This window comes from Larus michahellis, chromosome 4, assembly GCF_964199755.1.
Source record: "Larus michahellis chromosome 4, bLarMic1.1, whole genome shotgun sequence".
NCBI lineage: Eukaryota > Metazoa > Chordata > Aves > Charadriiformes > Laridae > Larus > Larus michahellis.
Window position 1 is genome coordinate 53,113,348 of NC_133899.1, and position 26,234 is coordinate 53,139,581.

The following is a 26,234-nucleotide window of genomic DNA, read 5'->3' on the forward strand; positions in this document are numbered from 1 at the left end:
GGTGCCAGGAGCAGAGTACCTGCCGCAGCAGCCCCAGCTTGCCTCACCTCAGCAGCCTGCGCGGGCTCCTGTAGCCCAGATGGGTTGCTAGCACTCGATGGTAGCACAGACCTATGTGCCGGAGCAGGCAGGGTTTAGGGGACCCCTCTCTCCTCACCTTCCCTGTCCCAGGGAGGAGGTGGAGGCAGCCCAGGAGGTCCTGGCAAGCGGCTGTTGTTGCTGGGCATAGCCAGACCTTATCAGGCTTAATCGGGGTTGACAGCAGGGAGTCCAGGGTGCAATCCGTGTTGAGAAGTAGGTACTGATGCTGATACAAACAGAAATCAGGCTAGTTAATAATTAAGCTGTGGCTTGGCAGCATTCACCTTGACAGACTTGACCTTCCAAATTAAAAGTCTGTCTCTCTCCCCCCCCGCCCCTTGTGGTTTATTTATCACAGCCCTTGGTAGTCATCTTTGCAGGCTACTGCGCCGGGGTGATGCGTGACACACCTCACCGATGCCCTGTCCCCGCTTTCTGGAGGAGCCCTCCAAGCCCCCCATCCCTACGCCTGGTCCATCAGGAGGTGGGAGCATGCCCCACACTTGCTGCGGAGACAGCGGCCTCCTGTGTCTCTGAAGGCAGGCTGGTGCACCCTGCTGCTGGCTGAAGGGCTTCCCTGAAAGGCAGGAGCATCGGGAGTGAGCTCTGCCACTGGGATGTTGCAAGGGTTTATTCCCTCTCGGCCATTGGATCTGTACACACGGGGCTCAACTCAGTCCTCAGCATCCCATCGGAACAGACAGACTGGAGCAGGTTCAGGTGTTCGGCAGAGGTTGGCACTGATTCCTGCTACAGTGTGCTTGGGTGTCCTGAACGGTAGGTGGGTAGAAGTGGTGGGTTCATGTAGGTTTTTTGTATTGCTCTTTCAAGGTGCGTAGCTCTCCCCCTTAACAGTATGGTGAGCATAGGTTGGGGCAAGAGATGTGTCAGCTGGGCTCCTAAGTTTGTCCTTCCTGCCACAAAGGGCACTGCCTTAACTTCAGGGGACAATCGGCAGCCTGCTGTTTGGCACCTCTGGGTCACTTGCACGAGTGCATTGAGCAAGATCCAGCACAATATTGACATGCGACTCTTAATTTATGTCTCCTACATTAGGACAGAGGCTCAGTGAAAATACAATGGCAGGTTAAATGTTTTCAGGTGCACCTTTAAAGTCGATTAGGTTTCTGTGCTTTGCACATTCACAAATGTGACTGCTTTTTAATAAGGCGTGACAGAATTACCTCCTTTTTTCAGCATCTGCAAGTTTCCTCTATTAACATTTCTGCCCATTTGGAGATGCTGCCTGTGCCTATTCTCCAGCAGTTTGCTTGCAGCTGACGTTGAAAGCCTGGGAGTGGTGTTCAGTCGGCTGCCCCCATAGGACATCCTTGACGTGCTTTCTTGGGCACCTGTGTTTCTTCTCTCTGCGCCCCAGTTCTCCGTATTCACCGCAGAGGAGCTGCGTGGTGACAGCAGCGCCTCCATTATTCATGTCTCGGTGGACGTGCTGTCAGCAGGTGGCAGGTCTCCATCATTGGCCAGCTTGTACCTTCACCACGAGTGTCCTACCTAGGGCTTGAAGGTGCCTCTGGTGGCATGTCTTCCACTGACAAGGTGCCCTCTGAAATAGTGCAAGTCACACAGCCCTTCAGTGCTGTGGTAAGTACCAGTGCCTTCAGTTCGGTGGAGTGCCCGGTCCCGTGCTCACACTGCATCCAGCCTTCAGGCTTAGCGCAATCTGTCCACTCCTTGACATGGATGTGTTACTTGGTTTACTCTAAGAGCTGCCTGGCAAGTGATTGCCAAGCTCATCAAATCAGTAGGTGATCTGTGAGTGTCTTGCAGAGGCAACAAAGCCACCTGCCAGAGCCAAAGGTCCTGCCTCTGGCCGTGGACACAGGCATTCCCATGCAGCCTGCCCGACAGCCTTGGGCCTGGCACACAGTCAGAAGAGACACAAGAGATTTTCTTCCTCGGAGGAGGGTTTCGGGTATTGCACTCTCCTGCCTGGCACAGGTACATAAACCGTCACGAGGAAGATGCCAGGTTCTGGGATAACGCCGTGTTGGATACTGCTCCCTGCGGGGAGGGGAAGGCGTTCTGCACTGCGTGTGCCCACAGACCTGCTTGCAGCTCAGCCTTGCCTAGGCAGCTGATACCTGCGTGAGGCTCCGTGTTGTCTTACCACGCCAAAGGCTTTTGTCAAATCAGTCAAAGTGCAGACTGAGGCTACCTTGCATCTATTCTCCTGGAGTTGTTAAGCCGAGGAAATTCTGCCCGACATTCCCCGTTTTCAGGGCAGGTCCTCTGATTCCAGAGATTTGCTTTCTGTGCTGTGCAACTGCAGCCAGTGGGCGAGAGCCCAAGGGACCGTGTTGCCGGCTGTGACCGCAGCTTTCCTCAACCAACCCCACCAAAGGTTGTAGTGAGCCAGACTATCACCGACTCCGAGCTTTGCAGCCCTGCTGGGATGGGTGCCGTGCTGTTTCTCAGCTCGGTACCATCAGCATACGTCAGCCCGTGCTCAGCTCATCTGCCAAGTGGGCCTTGCAGAGCTGAGGTGCCTCCTCCCCTGAGCTTCAGGTTATGGTGGAGCTCAGACAGGAGAGACCCACATATGCGGCACGGCAACTGATACATAAGCATCTGCATTTTCAGCAATGGATGCAGCTCGACATCTTTGTACACTTCCATGTAGAAGCAGACTGGACTTTCTTGATCACTGCCTTGGAAAATGTTTTGTCTAATTCCCTGCTCAAATGAATATAAGTAACTTGAATCTTGTTGTTGATGATCATGAGGTCATGTCTCCCGAGTGTTGCATGAGGCACAACATTTGTCCAGGTTCACCCCTGTTTCTGCACTTCTCCATCTCAGCTGCCCCCTCCCCTCTCTGCTTGGCCTTTGCCTGCAGTTGCCCCCTTACCCCTCTGGCATCCTGTATTGCCTGGCTGCTCCAGGTGCCATGCTCCCTTCTCTCAGTATTTGTAAACTTTTGGGGATTCCCAAATCCAGAGTACACTGTCTTTGAGCTAGGCAGTGATGGTTTTGATCACTGATTTCAAATGATGGAGGTAGTTATTTCTGCTTCTGTGATGGGTTATAATAATGTCACCTGCGACAGGAGTTATTATATATTTTATAAACTCTGCAGGTCTTGCAAGGCTTACAGCCTTTGCAATCAATCCAGCTGGATTGATGAAGAGAAGCCAGGGTGTACAACTAGACTTCATGGAGAGCTGATAATTTCTTTGTGATTTCTGGTGCAAAGTATGAGATCTGTTGGAGCCCGCGTGGGATTAATCACATTTCAGGCATTACCTGGGCTGTTTGTAAATGCTGCAGGAAACCTTGGGTAACATCTGGTCCACTGCTTAGCCAGAACAAGATGCTCTGCATTTGTGATACCCCTCCCAGGTTCTGCAGAGCTTCAGCTCCTGCTGCCAGGCTCAGCTGGGCCCTGTGCTGCAGCTCTGACTGGTCAGACACGGGAAGGCTGGGCAAAACACAGCTTCTTTCTTGACATGTCAAGGCTTTTCAGAGAGCCTATCGACACATGCCTGCACTTGAGTGTCTGGGTGGGAGAGGAGATCTTGGTCAGGGCTGGGGACATTGCCAGGGCACTTTTCCTGATGGTTAGGCGTGCTCCTTCCCATCTGGGCAACCAGAACTTCCCCAGGCTCCTCCTTGGGTTTGCTGGGGCATCAGCAAGGTGAGCCTGACACAGGGTCGTCTCAGCGTGCTGCCAACCTGGGGTCCTGGTTTAGTCTCCTCCAGCAGAAACTAAACATCCAGTAATATGAAAGAAAAAACCCACTTGGCTCTTGACTTATTTCTTCCAGTTCATTTTTCCGAATGCTAGGAACATGTATCTGTGTGCATGGGTGGTTGTGACGGAGCGTTAGATCAAGCACTGAGTGGCACAGGGTGCCAACAGTGATTTTCTAATCAAAGGGGAGTAAAAAGATCCTGTCTCTTGCTCCTTCAAACCATGAAACACAGCAGGGTGTCAAAGCTGTGTGAAAAGATGCTTGTGCCAAATGGTGGAATGAGTCGGTACCTCGATCTCACCAAGGATGTGGCTGCTGCAGGGGTGATGGGAGGGCATATGTCATACAAGAGCACCAATACAGGCTGAAGGAACATTATGGGTTTGGGTTTTTTTAATAAATTAAAACCATGTTTTATATGTTCTCAGTGATTAGCTGATATTCAGAAATCTTCGTCCTTTGTTTCTGTGGTCCAACTCCCCACCACTCCCCCCAGTCACTGTGTGCACTTAGCAAGCCGTGAAGGGGCTGCTCATGAAGCCCATGCTCAGGCCCTGCAGACAAGCCTCCGCGGTGCCCTGGTGCTCTAGGGCTGCTGTCTACAGCTTGGTGTTGACCTTGTTTTCACAGAAGTGGCTGAGAGGAAGCTGACGGTTGAAGAGGAGGAAGCCAAGAGGATTGCAGAGATGGGCAAACCAATACTTGGCGAGCATCCCAAACTAGAAGTCATCATTGAAGAGTCCTATGAGTTCAAGGTCAGTAGTTGTCCCAGGGGTCCTCCAGGAGGGGAAAGCCATGTGGCACTGAAGAGCAGCTGTGGAGAGCAGGACCGAGGTGGCAGGGGGTGGCCACTTTTTGAGGGAAAGCGTTGCTGGAAGAGGAAAAGGAGTATGCAATGCAATAAGGCATCGGAGAAGCCTACAAGAAATGCCAGGAGATGTAGTTGCTGGTAGGCAGAGGTGGAGGGAGGAAGGCAAGGGAGCCTGGAGCTCTGCTGGAAGCAGATGGAAGCCAGTGTGCGGGAGAGGGCAGGAGCAAAGCTGTCTCTAGTGAGGCAGGGGTGAAGGAAAAAGGAACCTTGTCTAAAGTAAGGGGTGGCAAATAGGCAGGCTCTGGTGAGGTCTGAGTCAGCCTGTCTGGGGAGAAGGTGGGCCCAACTTGTCATGGCCTTATCTGACTGGTAGGAGAGTGCTTGTTGCACCTCCACAGTTTGGGAAGGGTCTGTGAGATCACAGTGCACTGCAAGATCAGCCTTGCCCACTAGCAGCCCGTTTAATTGCTCTGCATCTTTATTCCCACCACAGAGCACCGTGGACAAGCTGATTAAGAAGACGAACCTGGCTTTGGTTGTAGGGACACATTCCTGGAGGGACCAGTTCATGGAGGCCATTACCGTCAGTGCAGGTGAGGGGGACGTCAGAAAACCCACACCAGCATCCGCAGGGCTCATGCGGCCTGGGATGAGGTCTATCTGGGCTCAGGAAACAGCATCTGCCTGGTCAGTGATGCTCAGCGGTTGCGTGCACAGTGGCCACCAGCAAAGCCAGTCCAAAGAGTTCCTTTGCTCCAAATATACTGGGCTTTTGCAGATGCATTGGCTGGGAGTCCAGGAGATCCATCCTTTGGTGCGGAGCCATCCAGGAGGCCAGTTTTCAGACTTTACGTCTGCTGGCAGTGGTCCTGCTGCTTCAGTGGTCTGACCACCAGCATATAGGCATCAAAATCCCATCCTGGCTGGGCTGCTGGCTCCTGGTGTGCCCAGTGCTGTCCTGGTCAGGTAGATCCTCCTGCTGGAAGATGTGCTGTCTGCCACGGCCAGTAGAGTCTCTGGGAGTAGGGGGGGTTACCACATGCAGACAGGAGATGTTGCCCCACAAGGCAGCAGCTGGTGGAGGGAAAGGCCCAGAGACCTGCCAGCTGTTGCCCAGGGAGCTGAGAGAGCTCACCACTTCCAGAGCCAGGCAGCTGTGGAACAGACATTTTAGGCATGTCTGTGCCATTAATGACACTTGGGCACCTTTCTGAACCTTTCCTTGATAGTTTGGCATCTTTCCCGAAGGGCTGTTTTCCACCCCGCCATAGTGCAGGTAGCAGGCAGGTGGCTGAGTGGGAGCTGTCGCCAGTGGCCACAACGGCTTCTTCTGACATGAAAGAAGAGATGTGGGGTATTCAGATTTTTCATTCTAACAATTAAGAGAAACTGCTTCTGTGGAAACAATACTTCCATCCTTGGAGCAAGCAGGCCTGCTTCTCTCTTCCTCTCTCTCTCTCCTTCCCTTTGCCTTCTGCTCTGTGCTCCCTGCCTGCTTTCTCTTCCTCCAATTTATTTCCATCATCCTGTATCCGCACAAAGACCAGCAGTGCTTCCAGCCTCGGAGCTGACCTGGCCCACCAGGCTAAGGACAGAACCCCTCCAAGGGGCTGCAGCGCTGCTGCTGATACCCTCACACAGATGAGAAATGTCTTGCTGGGGTGCTGCTGGTGCTCTTGTGCAGGAGGACCAAGAGTTTCCCAATTCTATCGCTTTCTGCTATTTTACCCACGTCACTTGCCTGTGTGACTTCATGGTGCCCCTCAGCTGTGATCTCCACAGGCTGACTACATACTGTGTGACTGCCTGTGGATGGGAACGGGGATGGGGATGGGGCTTGTCTCTCTGTGTGTACAACTCACCACTCTGCCACTCACCAGCCCTGCAGGCTCTGGGGTGTATCGAGAGGCAGCCCTCTTGCCAAACCTCACCCACCACTGGGGGACCTGGTGTGCCCTGAGCCCACTGTTGTGGCCAGCACCACTCCTCCTTGTCCCAGGAAAGTAGCATCCCTGGAGCCCTGCGCTGGGGGGCCAAGCACGGGCTGCAGCCCACCCCCATAATCTTCACCTGCCCCATCATGAGTGCTGGACCTCCCCTTCCATATTGTTTGCAGCGGGTGATGAGGACGAGGACGAGTCCGGCGAGGAGCGCCTGCCGTCCTGCTTTGACTATGTGATGCACTTCCTGACCGTCTTCTGGAAGGTGCTGTTCGCCTGTGTGCCCCCCACTGAGTACTGCAACGGCTGGGCCTGCTTTGTTGTCTCCATCCTCATCATCGGCATGCTCACAGCTGTCATCGGTGACCTCGCCTCCCACTTCGGCTGCACCATTGGCCTCAAGGACTCAGTGACCGCCGTCGTCTTTGTCGCCTTTGGCACTTCTGTACCAGGTGGGACAGCTGGGGGGGCCGGGGATGGGGTGGGAGGCAAGCCCTCTGGTGGCTTTCCTGCTCCCAGGAAGCAGCTCTGTCATGGGATGGGGTTCAGGCTGGGAAAAGGCTCCACAAATCCCTGTCCCCAGGCAAGGTCTGCACCCCACTTGGTGGCAACACAGGGTCCCTGGACACGGGAAGAGTGGTATGCACCAGAAGTCTGTGTCCCAATTTGGCCAGTGCCACACCTGAGCCTCCCTTGTCCCCCAGACGTGAAAGGTTGCCCATTTCTCCTGTTGGACCCCCAGTGATTTCCCCTTCCCTCCTCTCCTAACCCCAGACACGTTCGCCAGCAAAGCTGCAGCCGTCCAGGACGTGTACGCCGACGCCTCCATCAGCAACGTCACGGGCAGCAACGCCGTCAACGTCTTCCTGGGCATTGGGCTGGCGTGGTCGGTGGCGGCAATCTACTGGGCATCACAGGGGCAGGAGTTCCAGGTGTCGGCAGGCACCCTGGCCTTCTCCGTCACCCTCTTCACCATCTTCGCCTTCATCTGCATCAGTGTCCTCCTCTACCGCCGGCGGCCCCACCTCGGGGGTGAGCTGGGTGGCCCCCGGGGATGCAAACTGGCCACAACATTGCTCTTCGTCAGCCTCTGGTTGCTCTACATCCTCTTTGCCACCCTGGAGGCCTATTGCTACATCAAAGGGTTTTAGGCGGTGGAGGGACGGTGCCACCGGGGGGAGGGACCCCCTCCTCCATTACCTCACCGGACACCAGTCCTGGAAGCGCGGTTGCACCGGAGGGGACGGCTGTCCGTCGGGGGCCGCTGCTGCCCAGATGGTTGGACGGCTGGGCACCAAGAAGGGAAAAACCATCACAGAGGGGGGAAAAAAAAAACCCGAACAAACAAAACCCACCCAAAATGATACAAAAGAAAAAAAAAAGAGCAACAATGGCAAGTGTTGAAATAAAACAAAACACAATAAACCCAGCCACTGACCCCATTCAGTGAGATTAAGAAGTTTCAGTCATCTCTAAAGGCCACCTCTCCTGTAGGGGCTTGTCTCCTTCTCCTTTTCTCCTGAGCACCCTTCCGCTGTACGGAGATGTTTTTCTTATTTTTACTGGTTGGGAATTGCAGAAATCTGATCAGGAATTTGAAATTTTTTTTTCCTTTTTTTTTTTTGTTTGCTTGTTGCTTTTTGGTTTGGGGGGGTCACGCTGCCTGCTTATATTTTTTTCTTTTTTTATTACTGAAACAAAAAAATGTTAAAAATCTACTCTAAAGCTTCAAGCTGCCGTCAGTGCTGGAATTGAACATGTGTATTTTTTGAAGCCACAAAAGACTGTGACACAGTCAAAGAACTTTTTCACTATTACCCGTTTCCTCCCTCGCCGCCTTCCATTTCTTTCTTTTTTAAGAACATCACAAGACTGATATATTTTTACTACAAACACAGACACACAGACACACAGTGACAAAGGCTGGAGCATGTAGCATCTCAATCACCTGCCTGGGCTAGGAAAAAAAGGAGGGAAAAAACCCAAACCCCAAACCCCAACCTTCTAATATAATACGTGTCATGTATATTTTGACTGTGGCATTTCTCTTTGTATAATTAACTTTGAGCTTGTGGTACTGCAGGGAGAGAAAATTATGTTAATTTACAACCGATGAAGAAATAAATGGCTATCCGGGAATAGCCAGCCCTTGGGCGAGCAAGGGGTCCAGGGAAAGCGGTACCAGCTCCTTGGGGGTGGTGGGTTTTGCTGCGTGGCCCTCCTGCTCGGAGATGGAAATGAATTGAGGAACCCCTGGATAGCGTGCCCGTTCGTTCCCAGCGCCGTCCCACCCCGAGCTGTGGCGTGGCCGCCCTTTCACTCGTTTGCTGCCCCAGTTTTCACAGCGCCCGCATCTTGCTGGTGGTCTCCAGGCCATTGAAAGGCTTAAAAACTGCCACCCACATCAGGACTCCTGTAGCATCTCGAGTACCTTTCAGGAATACCCAGATAGACAAAAAGGCATCCTTTTCATTTGAAGTGCATTTCTTTTTAAGGAAAAAAAAACAAAACAAAACAAAAAAAACTACCACAAGAGTATGTCATGAATTACATCAATGGCTGCTAATTGAAATGTTGGGTTGGTAATAAAAATAAATAAAAACTATACCTATACCTATCTAAGCAGTGCTATCTAGAAACATATTTCTTAATGGAGAGTCCTGGAAGAGGATGTTAAAACCTTATTCTTTGTAAAGTGTTTTCAAGATGAAGATAATGCATTCTATAAAGAAACAGGCGCTGTAAAAGAAAGCGTTTTCTTCATAAAGTTCCCTATAATAAGCCAAACCCTGGGAGGCAGCGAGTAAGAGAGGGTCTGCCAAAAGGTACGTCTCTGCCTGCTGCAGTGCTTTCTGCTGCCCCAGGAGGCGGGGAGGACGTGGCCGTAGGTTAGGAAAAAAGCAATGGGAACAAGGTTGTCACGGACAAAAAAAGAGATGTAACATTATAGCAAGTGACTGGATGAAAGCGATGATGGTCCTTAACACACAGATGAAGTATTTATTTTCATACAAAATGTTTATCAGATACCTATATCTCTATATAAGTGTGTATACACGTAAAGCGGAGAAGGCGGCTCCTTCTCAGGGGAGCAGCAGGAGCTTTGCCGGTGGGAGCCCACCGTGGGTGAAAGCCATGGGGTTTGAAGCCAACAAGCATCTGACCTCCCGCCTCCTTACCCGTCCTCCACCATGCCTTTGGGAAAGGGCCTGAAAAAGACGGGCAAGAAACCCTGAGGCCGGGCTCCCACCGAGGTTGCCGGTCTTTCTGGCCTCCAGCTGTGCCAACAGCCACCGAGAGCAGCTGCTGCCGCCACCGACCGCCGCCACTGCCTGCCAGCCAGGGACACGGATGACACTGAAAGAAAAATTACAAATATCCCACCACCCCCAAATGCTGTCTGAGGCGGGGGGGTTTAAAGTGCAGCTCTCAAGGGGAAGGTTTGTTATCATTGCTGTTTTTAATTTGGAGCATATAAAGTCTGTTGAGCTCTTATTTTACCCGTGCCAGCTCACCCACCCCTGGGTAAAGCCCGGCCTGGGGAGCTGCCGTGCTGTTCTTCTGTTGCTTGTGCTGTGTCCACCACGTGCTTTTCATCTGCTTCCTTCTTCAGCTGGCCTTGGGCGGGGGGGAACAGGACTGGCTGCCATCAGTGCCAACTGCATGGGGACCTGCATGCCCTCCATGCACGAGGGCGATCTGCATCAGGCCGACAACATCCACAGAGTGTTTCTTTCTTTTATTTTTATTTTTTACTTCATTAAAAAATATGCAAGCTGAAAAAAAAAAAAAAAACAAGCAAGTTTGGTGCCTCTGGGGATTTTTTATTTATTTATTTATTGTTTGCTAAGGCTTTTATGTTTTATTTTGGGTCTCGTTATCTGCTTGCTCCTGCTTTCCTTTGGGCAGGTGCCTGGACTTGGTGGCGCTGTCTCTGGCTGGTTTGCTCCCTCCTCCAGTTTGGTCCTGCTGGCAGGACCCCAATGGAGCTTGCCCCTGGCTGGCTGGTGGAGAGGAGATTTTGCTGGTGCTTTTGTTATCGCGGCTCCTTCCCCTCTGTTTCTCCCGTCAGCTTCCCGTGGCAGCTGCAGTAACAGCCGCTGGCCTCCCTCGGCAGCCCTTTCAGCCTCCCTCTCCCCTCCATCCCCGCTCCTCGCCAAGGCCCCTTCGCTGCTGTGGTTGAGGATTAATAACATGCCCTGACATCAGGAGGGAAAAGCAGAGGTGATTAAAGGAGCTGCTTTGTCCCCGGGGACTGTCACAGCACGGGGCCATCGTCTAAGGGCCACGCACGGTGCGGGGCCAGTGGTACCTCTGGCTGCCTTCCCACTCCCCTGCCATGGGGGGCACCCCACATGTTTTGCCACCCAGGTGATGCTGCACTGCATGGATGCCAGTCCAAAATCAGCTTTTGCGTAAAAAACAGTTTTGGAAAGAGGTATCACTTGGCCGGCAATTGAGCCCCGGGTTTTGCCAATCCCATGCCACCTCCTCACCCAGCATCGCCACTGGCTGCCTTTTTCCACTTGTATTTGGGGCCCTGACCCCAAAAATCCCCTTTACAGCGAGCCTTGTGCCAGAACCGTCCCCATGTGCCTTTCTGCAGCAAAGGGGTGGCTGGTGCAGCCCGTAACCCTGGGGGGACCCAGGGTGGGAGGACCCCCAGTTGGGCGCCTGGGCTGTAGGTGAGGGGACCCTGGTGGAGCGGCTGCGGGGAGGGAAGCTGTGCTGCACGTCGTGCCCTTGGGGCGGCCAGAGCTCAGCAAAGCCCACCGGCCCCACCACAAAAAGAGCACTGCCCCTCTGGGTCCTGCACACTGTCATCCCCACATCTCAGGGGGCAGGTGTCGCTTCCCAGCCCTTGCCTCCTCAGCCGGATCACCAACTCCATGAGCCAGCAACGCCCACGGCGAGCTCCTGGCCCAGGGCAAGCACAAGTAAGTGCTCCGTCTCCAAGAAAGGACCCATTGCCTTTGCCTCCAGTGAAGAGGCTGGGGCGGTGGGAGCAGGGGGTAAGGGGTGGGAGGGGTACGACCCTTTGGGGCTGGCTCGCTGCCACAGCTGCGCAGAAGCATCCCGGTCCCCACGAGCACTGAGGCTTAGGTCCAGGACCGAAGGGCGCCGTCCTGGAGCGAGCTGGGCCGAGTGACAGGAGCATGCAGGCATCAGGAATGGGCTGCAATACGGCACAGTGAGAATGAAGTGTTTTTGTTAGAGCCAGCGAGCAAAGGTTTTAAGCCAGGGAAGGAGGCAATTGCAGCTCTCAGAATGGGCTTTGTCACCTTTTTCGCAGTCACTGTGGTTTTGGTGCAGTCAAGGCTCTTCTGGACAAGCACAAATTAAACACAAAAATACTCTGTGATGCACATGTCCTCTCATTCCACAGCTGGGGCTGCTGGGCTGGTTTGTAAGCCACTTGGCTTGGGTATGGGAGGACCCCACAACCAACCTCCATCCCATCCCAAAGCAGCAACACCACCTCACCTCACAGCACCATCTGCAAGGCGAAGCCTCCATCAGCTGCCTGTGCCACCCCAGGCTCCAGCCACCCTGGCCCACTGCTGGGGTGGGATGATGCCTACCTGCATATCTCCACCAGCACAGCACTTTGCTTTGGGAAAGCATTTTGGAGGACACCTTGGTACTGTTGTACCTGGACACTGTTGAGATAAAGGGCTGGTGACAAGACCTTTGAGGAACGACCATCATCCAGTGCTTGATAGCACAATAGGATAGACATCGATAGTAACAGAAGGGTATCCAGGAGATCTGGTCATGCTTGAACACGCCACCAGTCAAAGCAAGGAAATTTCAATCCAACCTCAGTCACACTTTGGTGTCAGCTGGATGCAGGTTGTTCCTCATATCATTCACCTGGAATTAGTGTTGTTTGGTTTGGTTTTTTTTTCTGGGGAAAAAAACAGACAAAAGCTTTTTTGGGTTAATTCTGCCAGGGAGTGATCACAGCCCTGACCTTGGTGTAGGAGCCAGCCTGCACGAATGGCAGCAGCAGTTGCTGAGCCCTGGCCAGCCCTGGCCACAAGCCGAAAAGCACTTGTCACCAAGAATAACCTTTGGAATATTATATGGGGGAAAAAAATTTTTTAATGACCATTGTCATCTGTGTGCGTGTGCCAGCGGCAGCCAGCTTGTTAATGACGGAGCTATGTGTGCCAGTGCCGCTTAGAGCCCGGCAGAGAAGACAGGGCTCCCAGCTCGCCTCCAGAAGGGGAAGGGATTAAGGACCTCCCAGTATTTAAATGACTATTTGAAATATCTAGATAATTAACACCAGGAGTAGATTTACCCACCCCACACAGATACACATCTGCCTTCCCTTCGCCCAGAGGGGTCTGTGCTTTGCCTGGCAGCCTGTGGTGGTGGAGAAAGACCAGCACCCCAGGGCATCCCCGTCACTCACACTTGCCCCTGCTGCCAGCAGCAGAAACACTCAGCACCTCTCCACTTCAAACTGGGAAACCCTTCCCTTCCCCAGACTTGGCCTCAGGTGGTAATTTGATCTTGAGACATGGAGCCTGCAGGCATGATGTGAGGTTGTCGAGCTCATCAGATGTTCCTACTGCACCTAAATGTGAGCATTCCCTGATGTCCCAGGCAGTACCGCTGCTATTGCCGCGTACGTGGCAAGCTGAGTGGGAGCTGTGGCTAAAGGAAAAATCGTGACCTGCCTACTAGCCATTGCTGGGCACGCACTCAGGAACTGGCCCAGTTTGAAGAATGCAATAAAAAATAACACAGGTCTAGGAAGTACTTTGAAACTGGTATGAAATCTAGGCGAATTAAAGAAATAAACCATCCAAGCAAGATTTTTATTTTTTTTTTTTCATTTTTTTTTGAGGGGCGTACGGTGTGAAGTTATAAATACCTTCCCAGGAAGATGTCTCTGTTGTCTCAGAAAATAAGCTCGCGTTACAGAAACACCGCTCCCATTTTGTGAGAATTACTTGCGTACAACTTGGGTGCATGGAAAAGATGTAGGGAAAAAAAGAAAAAAATAACAATCCCAACACAGAAGCTTTAACAGTGCTCTCAGACGGTCCCCTGGGCACCTTCTTAGCACTAAGGCACGCCGTACAGAGTGCTTTCATGCCTCTATCAACACCATGGCTGTCCCATAAGCTCTTAAAAAAGCTATCAAAAGAGATTTGATTGCCTCCTCTTCTTCAGTAGCATCTTGGGTAGAAAAAGAAAAATAACAACAAACCCAAATGTGGGGGTTTTTGGCACTGCTATTTTTTTTTCCCCTTCTAGTTTTATTCACAAAGGCATGGAAAACAACTGATTACTATCCTTGTTGTAAGAGCATTTTGTATGTGGTAAAGCCCTTCGGGTCCTCCAATTTCTCCTCTTCCAGCTTCTGAGCAGCCGTTTCTGCCGGATTGCTGCCTGCTGGGTCTCGCTGTGTGTTTGTGCCTTCCCGCCGGCTGCCTCACCCCAGCTCAGCGCCGGCTTCGCTGCTGAAACTCATCCTGTTGCCTTGGACGATTTCTGCAATTTATCAAGAATTCTGCTCCAACCCTGCGTAGGTGCTCACAGCCCCTCCCAGCTGGATATCACCAGGAAATTTTGTAGTAAAGCAAGTTCCTAAAGCTGCTGATGAAAACCCTCAATAGACCTGGGCCCTGGAGAGCCGCTGGAGACTTCCCCAGAAAGCTCTCTGGCTTTGACACTGAACTCAATGCACTGTGAGTCTAAATAGGTTGTGTTTCCTCAGCTCGCTTACGAGCACGTCTTCTGGGACAGTGCCAGAAGCCTTACCAAAGTCAAGACATATCACATCTAGTGCTGACCCCCCTGGCCACGAGGCCAGTTATCCTGTCAAAGAATGGAATCAAATTAGTTTGATACGATTTGTCCTCAGCAAAACATCAACAAATCTATTCCAGCCATATTTATTTATTTTTTTTTACAAACACTACCTAGGGGATTAGAGAACAACTGGTCAGTAGCTCACTCTTGTGTGTTTTTCACAGAGGGATATTAGGACATCGGGTCTATAATTCCCTAGGTTTTTCTTCATCTCTAGTTAGGTGATGTTGTAACGCTGCCCTTAAGTCCCCTGAAATCTCAATGTAGTCTACAATGCTCCAACAGCAACCCCACACTTCGTATTTTCCTTCTCATGCTTCAGGATGTTGAAGAGCTCTCGATCCCTTTTATTGGTCTCTACTTCATATCCCTTTGCAGCAGGATAGTAGTTTCTTATTGGGACTTTGACCCCAGCTCTTTTACCAGTTCTCAAGACCTGTTTTATCCTTCAGGGCATCTCTTCGCAGAGCCTGCCCACCAGTTTTCTGAATTCATTGATATTTAATATTTTTTTGTTTGGAGTCTAAGAACTTCAGACTAACTAATTTTACAAAGGCCTGGCATTTAACTGCATTTTGAGGAGAAGCGGCTCACGGCAAACATCTGAACACTTGAAACAATCGTAACAGCTCAAGAGATGCAAAAATTCACATTCACGTTGGGCTGCAGATGACCAGATCCAACTTCAGCCACCTTCACACAGCTTTGCCTGTTACAACCTGCCAGCTCGTAGCAAGAACATCCAAGTCACTGCAGAAATAGCTCCATCTCCTCAGCCAAGTGCTGCGTCAACTCTTTTCTGAGATGGTGAAGTCAGCAGGGATTACTTGAGTGGTCCCAGCCAAATCATGACTGAGGGAGACAGCAATGGTACTTTGTGCCGTGCAGAGCCAGAGCTGTCCTGTACAACGGACATTCAAACTCTGCCAGTTTTATTTGCTTGAAGCGCAGCGCTGAGATGCTACAGAAGAACTCATTTCACCAAACCGAGGACAAAGGGCACACGCAGTTTCGAGTCCTTTGTTCACATACCAAAAAGCAATGAATTAAGGATCTGTTTCGTAGTGGAACTGAAAATGTCTATTTTAGTAAGGTGAGCTGAAGTCATCTGCGCTCCCGACTCCCGGTTCTTGGCACCGAGGAGCAACTCTGAGCTGCGAAGTAGTGCCACCTAGTTGTGAATTGCATGCAGGAGAGCTGGGCCTCCTATTCCTGCTGGCACCAAGAGAGGAGGCAAGGTGTGGAAACCTCCACCTCTGGGAGCCGCAGACTTCTGCCTCCCTCGTCCCCCAACACGCGTCCCTCTGCCGCAGCACAGTGCGGGTCTAGCTCAGGTGGGGAGCTCAAGGGGATGCCGACTGGCTAGGTACGCACCGAGGCCACGGCTCCTCTGCCGGGGCTGGGAGCCAGAAGACCCTCAGCTGAGTCCCACTGCGCTAAAAGATCAAGGTAACGGGGAATAAATGTTCATTCGTGCCTTTGCGGGAGGTGGGAACATCTGTTTGCGCTACAAAGGGTAGCACAGAGCTGGTGGTGTTTTCTGAACAAAAGCTAGACACCTCCTGGTGTGCCCAGGCAAGGCGCCTTTGAAAAACAAAAACAACTATTAAAATCGGTAAGCAGGCCCTCGGATACAGAGCAGCAGAAAACATCATTGCTTCTCAAAGCAGCCCGCCTCAGGTTGTCTCACAAACGCTCCATAGACAATACTTGCTGTTATACTCCCACTTCCTGAGGCGGTGTTTTGGTTTTTTTTTTACCGCACTTCAGTTTTCAAGGTGTTTTCCAAAGTAAGGAGCTCCGCTTCTGCAGATCCTGCTGTCCGATTTAATATCAGCTTTTGGAGGGCTGCCAAGTTATTTTGCCTGAAATGGCTTGCAAGGGTTGGCTGCTGAGAAGTCAGAAGGTCGGCATTCTGCATGTGGATTTTGTTAGTTATGTCAAAGATACGGGGGAAAGAGGCAGGGGAGGAGGAAAGGTCTTCTGGCAATATCACTGTTGGAAGCAGAGGCAGAAGCGAGCTCTTTGTAGTTCTTTTGACTTGCTTACAGAACGACTGCACCGCCAGGGAAGGGTGAAGGCCTCTCAGAGCACCTTATGTTGACCCCAGAAACAGGAGCCACGGCCAATGAGTTGCTCTTCTTTTAAAACAAATATTCTTTTCCTACTTTTAATTAAGTAAGTCTTGCAGAACTCCAGAGATGACAACTACTGCTTCTCCCTTAGCCCCACAAGTTGCTACCTTGGCAATACAAGGAAATTAGCTTGGTTTGCCAGTTTATTCTTGACAAATCCGTATTGGCTGTCACTCATTCCTGCATTTTCTCCTTTTGTCATTGACCTTGCACCTCAAGACAACAGTCTTAGCAGACCTCTCTCTGCCCATCTACAAACAAGCCAGCACATGACTATTATACAAGCAGAAAACCTCCCCTTGGGACTGCAACTGCCTCCCCTTTGATGTGCAATAAATGAGTTGGCTCCTTATTAATTGCAAGAGATTTACATGTGATCAAGTGAAATGACATAGACAGTGATGAGAAAGCTGGTCTTATCTGCTTGATGGGAATAGTGTGTGGCCTCCTCTATCATGGACCTGGTGCTGCAGCCTCTGGTGAAGCCTCTACCACCTCCCTGTAGCCTAGGAAATCGCATTTTTCACCATAGCAGTGGCTTCCTAACATAGCTTGCTACTTGTCACCTCTGAGGATTAAAAGGTTTTGGACAACACCTAGAAGACAGTATTTCAGGCTACCATGTTACAAGACCTGACCAGCAAAATTAGAGGTGAGTGGGGATGAGGAGATGTGAGGTGTAGTGCCTGTCTTCTGTCCCTGGTTTAGGGAGACTGTGCTATGAGATCCCACTTAGCTATGGGTCCCACCTTCTGCAGTCACCTCTACTCTCCTGCTGAAGCTTCACAGCCTTTCAAAGCAGCCTGAGGCAGATTCAGGCAGCTGTCATCAAACCACAGAGCAACACCCTAGGATCTCAGATCCCAGCCAAAGACGGGCACATGACTCTGGGAGCAGGAAGGTCCCCTTCCCTCTCCTATGGCACTGCGTAGGTAACAGAACAACATTCTGTGAAAGAGATGAGTTCTGGAAATCAAGATTCAACAAGAAACCACCACGAGACACTGGAGCAAAAGTTATCTATTTTATTACAAAATCCAAATCAAACAGATGCCTTTCAGTCTAACAAACAACGCCATCGGCAGAAATGTGCTGGGGCAGGGTAAGTTCAATATAAACTCAGGCCATGGAAAGCAGTGCCTTCACACGAATGAATCCCACCATAATCCAGCTCCCTCCAACACACTATGTCCTTGGAGGATCAGCAACAAAGGAAAGACTTTTGCTTCTGGCAGGAAGAGTGGATGACTTGCACTGTGGAGCCCTGGTTCTCTTCTCTGTCCCAGCTGTTTTCAGCTGTCATTCAAAGTAGAGCTGGAGAGGCCCAGGAGGACTTGAAGGATGAGGAGAGACATGTCCAGGGTCTGCTTCCAGGCACAACGCTGACACTCCCCATGCCCCAGCTTCAGTAGGATGCTACTGATGCAAGGCCGAGCAGAACATGCTTAGCACCACCAGATAAGTTTGGCCTAGCAGCCAGGTAGCCTGGCCAGTTATCTGGCAATAAAAGCAATGAGGGAAGAGGACAGCTGAGGCACTGCTCTCTTCTGATGAGTACAGACTGTTTGGACAACTCATAGGATGAGTTATAGATAGCATATGAATCAGGACCAGTACCGTCTGCAGGAGCTCCCAACACACAAACCCCAGAACAAGTAACCCAACCCCTGCCCAGACATCACACAATCATGCTGGTTGAGTCTTGCATGCCAATGTACAAGCATTGCCAAAAGCTGCTCAGAGGCCTGTGCAAACCCAGCAAGCCGGGACTTGGGCTTCTCCCATGAAAATAAAGGGGGAAGCAATATAATGCTTGGATCCCAAGCCATCCACAAAGTCAGCTCTAGCACAGCAACATGAATACCCACCAATACCAAAGCTAACATCAAGAGCCACCTCTCGTTTGGCTTCCTTGAAGAATTGACCCAATTTTAATCACAAACTACATGTGGATGCAGGCCTTTTAGAGGGGAAGGACACAGGGATGAGAAAAAGGAGGTTTGCAAAAGGATTTATGTGACTGGCAGCAGCACTGGCTGGCTGGTTTGCTGCCATTTCCAGAAGAAAAGATGTATCGACTTTCCGCAGCTCTGCTCTCCCTCCGCAATCTTGCGGGGCATTGCCTGGCCCCAGTGGCTGGCTGACAGAACTCCCATAGGCATCCAAGTGGCTGCTTTTGCTGGATGCAACTATACGTTTAAAAAAAAAAAAAAAAAAAAAAAAAAAAAAAGGCAAAACAACCACCAACCCATCAGCCAGAGCTTTTAATTCCTAAAACTAGCATATTAAAAAAGGAGAGGTTTTTTTATACAGTTGGATTCATTCTTTACTCCTACAAAAGGATTAATGAGTGACACGGACATTTCTAACTATACACTAAACCAAATCATTTCAACCCACAAAAGATGCATCCCGGGCATTTAAAAAGTGAAGAGTCAATCAAGCAGATGGGAGCTTGCAGGCCAGTAAAGCACACACATTGTATGTGAGGAACCATGAAGATCCAGGAGCAGCAGGATCTGCTCTTGTTAAAGAGAGAAGTTCTTTATATTATGGTGGTGTGATGCATACTTCAGAGATTACCAGAGGTGTTTTTAACCACGTCCAATGCTTTAATTAGCTCCAATCTACTTCCAGAGGAAGAGCTATTATTATTACTATTAAAAAGATTTTTATAGAAAGATTGTAGGGTGTTTAACTTTCCATTTTAGCAACAAGGCACTGACTTACATCACGACACTCCTGCTGTGATGCAGTTATCTCATGCTATCGTCACAACGATGTGCCACAGATTGAAGATGCTGCGTCACAAGATCTTTTACCAAAGCAACAAAGCCTCAAGGGTCAAGCCCAGTCTCTACAGTAATGCAATAGTGCTACAAGCAATTCTTGGTGTGATCTCATATTAGCATGGCACTTCATCATCTCCGACTACAGCTTCTTGGTCCGGAGAGGAGTGGCACAAGGATCACCAGGTCTGAAGTGGGAGGCTGCTCAGAACGTTTCCCATGAACGGGCAAGTGCTGACAGTGGTTGGAAATGCACAAAGCAAAACACTGTGCGTCCCACCACACTCTGCCCAAACCTAGGATTGCTGATATGGGTGTCCCTCGCCTGCCCCTGCCTTCACAATTGTATTTGAGGTTAAGTAAGAAACAACTCTGGAAAAACTGCTGGTAGTTGGGGCCCTGTGGCCCCAAGAGACCCTGGTCCTCAATCCAAGCCTTCACTGCTATTGTAATGTGACACTAGAGTGTGGTGACACTAGAGCGTGGTAACAGCGGAGATACTGATTGCAGCCAAGTGGGTGAAGTGGATACTCTAAGCTAGGCAGGCACACCACTGCGCGGGAGAGAAGCCTGGGATTCACAACCACCAAAGACAAGAACAGTCACTGCAGACAGTCCTTTACCAGTGAGCACGGCGGCCCAAGCTGTAGAGTTGAAACACGAGTAAGCCAGACTCTTGGGAACCAGCAGCATGATTGTGTCTTTCTGCACTGACAAATAAGTTCTTTGCTCTTCAGCAAAGCGACAAGGCAGGCTGATGCTGCTTTTAGCAGGGTTCTCAATATTTTTATTGTTGTACAACACACAGATGAACACTTTGTCAGAGGAAGATGTGTGACTTCACTCCGCTGACTGTACTAGGCCTACAGCTCCCACGTCCTTCCTACGGCGTTAGATTCCCGAGGCATGGCACATCTTTGCTAAGCATGTCTTCTGACCCTGGATAGTAATGCATTTCCAATTCATTTCTGCCCAACTTGCAACAGGTGCAGAAACTACTTTTGTATGTCCTTGATAAAACCCTTTTCTATCCCTACTTTAAGCAGCTTTGCAGTGCACCAATACTTAGGCAAAAACTGTGCTCTCACAAAAGCCCAATTGCCTGTGAGTTGAACGGGGCTTTACAGTAAGAAAGGAAGGGGTTCAGCTGCTCCCAAGAAGCATTTGGTATCTGGGGTGCAGTGTGCACATCCAAAAGCACGAGTCATGCTGACATACTTGCTCCTTTGTGCATGGCGATGTTAAGGTTTGCAACTGAATGATGGTTTGGTGGCAGAAATGAATGCATTACTGTAATCCATTAAATGCAAAGCGTCCCTCTAACCCTAACAGCCTTCAAAAGCAAAGGGAGGAACAGAACAGTGACTCCAACCCCTGTACAAGACAACTGTACAATTTACATATATATTTATATACAGTATATAAAATTCTCTTTCTTTGAGTCCCAGTGAACTCAATTTTACGTCATCAGTAGCTGTTCCAATTTTAAAAAGTCATGATTCTGCTTCCCCCCACTCTCTAAAGTATTAGATAATGGCCTTGAAAAGCAATTAAAAACAAACCCAAACCAATTATTAAAAAGTGCAAATGTTCTGGGTGCCACTTCTGCTACGTTAGATGTTGCTGATGCTGCATGCATGCTCACAAGCAGCAAGGTGTCTGTCCGTCTGTCGCTGGATCTTTCTTTCCTTTGGGTTGGCTCCCACCTTCCCTTCCTGTCTTCTGCTGCTACACCAGGCGACCTACTGAAAGGGTAGGGTGGGCAAGGGGGGAAAAGAAAACAAAACAGAAGCAGGGAAAGTGAGGAAAAAAGACAAATTAAAACCGAAAGGGCACCGGACTGATAAAGATACAGTACAGCCTCTGCAGCAGCCGCGGCCCCAGAAGGCTGAGATCCCAGAGTAAGCTGTGAGGCTGAAAACAACCAGTGGCTAATGAGACAGCCTTGCTGAAAAAAGCACCGAGTGAGTCACACGGAGCCCTACGGACTGACGCATTTTTAAACATAAACTACCACTTCCCTCTCTCTCCTCCTCCGTGGAAATGGGCATGCAGTCTGGGCAAACAACTGGTCCGACATCTCTCCCTCTGCTCTTCCACCTGCCACGGCTGATGCAGAAGCCCGTTGCCGTGAGGCTGCCCTGCCACCATCTCCCTCATGAGCCACAGCCAGCTGCCTCCTACCCCAGCAGGCAAGCAGGCCTGGAAGGAGGCAAGCACGTAGGGCCAGGGCAAGCCACCTCTCCCCACCTCTGCAACAGCACGATGCCGCGGTCTCCCTGCTCAACCGTTCTTGGAGACCTGCCTGCACCAGGCACTCTGAAGCCTACCGAGCTACTGAATCTGCGGCAGGGATACAGCGTACGTGGAGCTGGGGGGCCCAGGACCCTGCTGAGCTATTCGTGTCCCAGTGGATGGTGCGAGCACGCTGATTAGCCGGTCAGATGGATGCACACACCCTTGTGCATCAAAGCCCCTCATCAAAGGTTCTTAAAGAATCAAAGCTCTTACGGGACCAGAGAAAGAGTTCTGTGGATTAATTACAGGTGAAAATATGCTGAAGAGAAGGCAGAAGAGTATGGATCTGGATTTTGGAGAGGAGAAAGGTTACCACACAGGCCTCGGTGGTAGTGGTATGATCGCCATGATCGGCACTAATCGACATGCCCTGTCACAGGGGGTGAATATTGTCAAATGCAAAATTATTCCAAATAGCGATATTTGAAATTGACTGCACAGCTCTGTAAAAGGCGCTCACAGTGCTCAATGACCAGCTCATAAAAACAGTGGATTGACTTCAATGTCTATACAGTCAACACAGGGCGTGAGTGGGGATGACCTGCCCTACACTGCGTACCCTGAGCGACTAGGAAAGAGTTTGAAGGCCACACTATGCATTTTATAATTTTCTTTAATGCCTCCGGCTCAGCTTTTAGCAGCAGACAAAAATCAAATACATGCTCAGAACTGAGGATACACCAAGAAACATCACTATCTCAATGTGTAAGGCTTAGCTGATCTTTATTTTCAGTTCTCTGCTCAGCCCATCTCATCAGGACCAGATAAGGTACCCAGAAAGGTAAGGACGATAGCAAGAGGTATGGGAAGACTTCTGCCGTTAAGCAAACATGTAGCCTGGGTCTCTTCAACACAGAACAGTGTCTAACCAGGCATGTGTTGGAGAGCTATAAACAACAAGGGGCAGGAGAAAGACAGGCAGGAGATAACTGCTCACTGTTTCTCACAATCCAAAATGAGAAGCACACAATGAAACCATGAGGCAGCAGGACTAAAAGCAAAACAAATCAAAGTTGTTCTTTATGCCTGATGAAAGGGTGCGATTCACTGCCACAAAATACAGAGGAGAGCAGACCTTCACCAGGACAGAGAAGAGTCTTCATGGGAAATTGTCCATGGAGTAACGTTATGTAAACACAAGAAATCACCTAAATCATTGCTTAGTAGAAGCAGGGAGAATAGGATAGGAGAGTGTTCATCCCATAACTGCTGTATCCTATTCTAATTTCTAAGCAATGTATTGTCTGCTCCAGCTGAAGACACAGTGCTGGACTTGGAGATGATGCAGCTAAGCTGCATGTTATTATATTCACACTTCTTATAAACAACTTTGGTTTCCAGCTGTTTCTATATTGGTATTTGTGAACATAGGAGAGCAGGGGAGAATGAGTTTTGGGGAACATTGTTATCACAGGAAAAAAAGGAAACATTTTGACAAGATACTCACTGAAAGGGTTAAGGCCTTGTCTTTTTCCATTGGGGAAACTGCTCAGGCTACCTGTAAAATCCAAGAACCATGTTAAAGGCAATAAATGCCATGGCATGACAAAGAAGCCTCCCCACTGTCTGCTGCCGGAGGGCAGGTTCAAAGGAGCTCCTCTGAGTGTGCACACGGCAAGTCCTGCCAGCACTCCTTAAGATTCACATGCAAGAGTCAGACTAATGTGCTTGAGATGAGAGATCTTAAATACCTGGTGTTGTAGTATTTGAATGTCATGAAAATCCAGAGGGCAAGAAGCAACAATTACAAGGTTAAACTAAACTGTGGAAGGAGGAAGAAGAAGAAAGGAAGGATGCAAGCAGCACCATGAAGTTTCTCAAAACGGTTTTTGCTAAGAGTAAGCAAAATAACATCATGTAGACAGGGGGCAGCCAGAAAAGTGAAGGTGTAGGTGTACAGATAGCCCAAGTTTACTAGATCTTTAGCTTGGACCAAACAAACAGCTGCCTAAAATCAAAAGACCTGAACTCATACCTGGCAGAAGGGCAGGGACAGACTGCAGAGCTGTGCCTGTGTCATGAGTGGAGCCTGACTGTGAGCAGAGGGGAAAGACCACCCAGGGAAGTGGTTGAATCGCCATCCCTGGAGGTATTTAAGAGACGGGTAGACATGGTGCTGAGGGACACGGTTTAGTGGTGGTTTTGGCAGTGTTAGGTTGATGATTGGACTCGATGATCTTAAAGGTCCCTTCCAACCTAGACAATTCTGTGATTCTATGAGATACAGACACACACACCCTACACCAGATGGAGCTCATGACAAGGGCTCTCACCTCGACAATAAACCTGTTCCTACCATGCCCTGGGTACAGACAGTTCAAGGATTACAGGAGATCTCGAAAGCATGTTACATTTCCTGCTAGCCGCTTGGTCTGATTTCAGATGAGGGATGAGCTGGAAAGGGGAACTCCTGCTCCCTGACAGAAGCAGTAAGCCTCTTGCCGCCCTCCGCTCTGGCCCAGCCTAAGACACTTATCTTTGATTTGCGTGTGCATCTGACCTGACTGCACAGCTTGCTTTGCACATGAAGTACTTTGCGCACTGGCAGCTACAGCAAACTTATCTCTACGCAAGAGCAAGGCGAGCAGAAGCTCAGAGGGCAGGGGGGAGACCGGGGAGCCTCGGGGCCGGGGCGCTGGGCAGCAGCACAGGAGCAGAACCGCTGGGAAGGAAAAGAGAGAGGGAAAGAAAGGTGGCGGTGGCTGAGTTTGAAATGGGCCAGAACGCAGAACCCGTTGGCTTTAGAGATTGTTAATAAGAGAAACTGTATAAACACAGTAAGTTATCTCAAGGCCCCTGAATGCCGGCCTCTATCACCATCTGCCCCGGCGAGATCAGAAGAGCCGCTGTTGTTCGCTTATTCCTGCGCCCGTGCATAAAAAGCAGAGCCCGTTGCCAAAAGGCAGATTCCTCCAGAGCTAATTGGGACTCTCCCGGGGGGGGCGTCGGAGCCGCTCCCGGGGCCGGGCCCTGGAGGGCGCTGGTGGGCCGCGCACGGCCCGCCCCGGCCCCGGCCGCACGGGCAAGGCGGAAGCTATCCCAAAAAACCCCTTTTTACAACCAGTGCAGCTATGCCTACGGTGCGTTGCTGTGAATGAGCCCTGTTCGTCTTCGGAAAGAGGCGTGGAGGTCGAGGTAAGCTGACGGAAAAGGCAGGGAGCATCCCTGAAATGGGGGGGATGCTCCAGGCTGGGCAGGGCACGCCTTTCCAGCAGCCTGGTAGGATGGGGCTGGCCCCATGTATCTGTGATGGGAAGCGACCCCGAGGCACACCACTGTCACTCCAAATACAGAGAGAATCGCCTTCAGCTGTCTGCCTTCGATATAAACTCAGGCCAACCACATATACCTGCAGAAGGCAAAACCTTGCCAAAACAACTCTGCGCCAGGCATAAAATTGGCATGAAAGAGAGGAAGAAATATTGCAGATGGTGACAGCGGGTTACTAACATATATCTGGGACACCCTTGGGTATTATAGAGTAACATCCCATCATTCAGTAAATTCATAATGCACAGTATTTTCTCAGCCTCACAAGTACGGTCTCTTGGGTAACAATACTAGCCACACTAGATTAGGCCAAGTGTCTTTCAAAAGGAAAAGCCCCAAGGAAACCCCGGCAGCTTTCTCAGCACAATACTGATGTCCTGATTCATACTAACCATCAGTAACTTTCTTCAAGATTAAAGGCGACGAACTACAGCATCTCTACTGAGCTCCAAAGGGGGATATCTGAACAAGGCAAACAAAACCAAGCACTGAACCAGCAGAGCTCATTTACATTCTAATCTAACTGTAATTAGATGTACTCTGAATTTCCTTTTTATTAACTCAGTTATTACCTGGTCACAGTTTTCTCAGAGCCTCTCAGACTGTTTTCAGCTTTCTACCATCATTGGTCCAGAAGCCTTTCCCTGGTGACTGCTCCTTGCTACCTGCTCCCACACAGCCGCTTGCACAGCGGTGATATAGAGCATCCTCATTCCCAGAAGCCTCCCAAGCACACAGAGAATCAGTCACTTCTGCGGATAACAATAAGAAGGGTCCCGAATATCATGGAATTAAATCTGCTGTTTAGACTGTCCATTATTTTTCCTTCTTTCTGTACTATTTGCTCAGCTTCAGTAGAAAATGACATGCTGTTTAATTACACACACACACTTTTTAATTAAGACATTTTGATCCTGTTTCTGGAATGTGCTCTTGTGCTGGTGGCACAAACTGTGGCTGGGTTCCAACCCAGGAGTCCTCATGGCCTGTGAAGCGCGCCCAACACCTACCATCTGACAAGCTCTTGGATGGCAAAGCAATCACGGGATCTGAACTGGCAGAAGGAAACTTCCCGTCAGCTGGCAGAGGGACATTTCTTCACTGCTAAATCCCTTAGTTCCTCTTTGGGCATGCACAAAATGCTGACTTTGTCTTCCGAATTTGGAAGAATATAGAGGTAAAACTCAACTCCAGCATTTTGCAGTCAGCACAACTGGTATAAGCCTTGCTCAGATCGACAGTCCTGCTCTTCAAGACCACTGGACTCCAATTAATCTTGGGTCCAGTAACTTTCCAGCAAAGCTTTACAGTGCACATCTATCTCCTCTCAAGGACCCTGCCTTTTGACTAACGCATAGAGCTAAATT

The 26,234-nt window shown here is 50.2% G+C and overlaps 2 protein-coding genes across 13 annotated transcripts in view; one reads left to right on the forward strand and one right to left on the reverse strand.

Annotated features, from left to right (window-relative positions):
* SLC8A3 (solute carrier family 8 member A3) overlaps nucleotides 1–10,318 on the forward strand; it is a 119,517-nt gene extending 109,199 nt beyond the window's left edge. For 5 of the 7 annotated variants that reach the window (XM_074584827.1, XM_074584823.1, XM_074584825.1 and 2 more), the window contains 4 exons: nucleotides 4,425–4,549; nucleotides 5,099–5,198; nucleotides 6,722–6,997; nucleotides 7,320–10,318. In XM_074584827.1, coding sequence (XP_074440928.1) covers nucleotides 4,425–4,549; nucleotides 5,099–5,198; nucleotides 6,722–6,997; nucleotides 7,320–7,696 — 878 coding nt within the window. In that variant the 3' untranslated portion in view covers nucleotides 7,697–10,318. Of the gene's footprint in view, nucleotides 1–4,399; nucleotides 4,550–5,098; nucleotides 5,199–6,721; nucleotides 6,998–7,319 lie in introns of all 7 variants that reach the window. The other 2 variants (XM_074584829.1, XM_074584828.1) reach the window with 1 other exon arrangement.
* Nucleotides 10,319–18,409: 8,091 nt separating this feature from the next.
* Nucleotides 18,410–26,234, reverse strand: part of SMOC1 (SPARC related modular calcium binding 1) — a 133,284-nt gene continuing 125,459 nt past the window's right edge. For 2 of the 6 annotated variants that reach the window (XM_074584833.1, XM_074584831.1), the window contains exons 12-13: nucleotides 23,045–23,095; nucleotides 18,410–21,044 (exon numbers count right to left, since the gene is read on the reverse strand). In XM_074584833.1, coding sequence (XP_074440934.1) covers nucleotides 21,028–21,044; nucleotides 23,045–23,095 — 68 coding nt within the window. In that variant the 3' untranslated portion in view covers nucleotides 18,410–21,027. The remainder of the gene's footprint in view (nucleotides 21,045–23,044; nucleotides 23,096–26,234) is intronic. The other 4 variants (XM_074584836.1, XM_074584834.1, XM_074584832.1 and 1 more) reach the window with 3 other exon arrangements.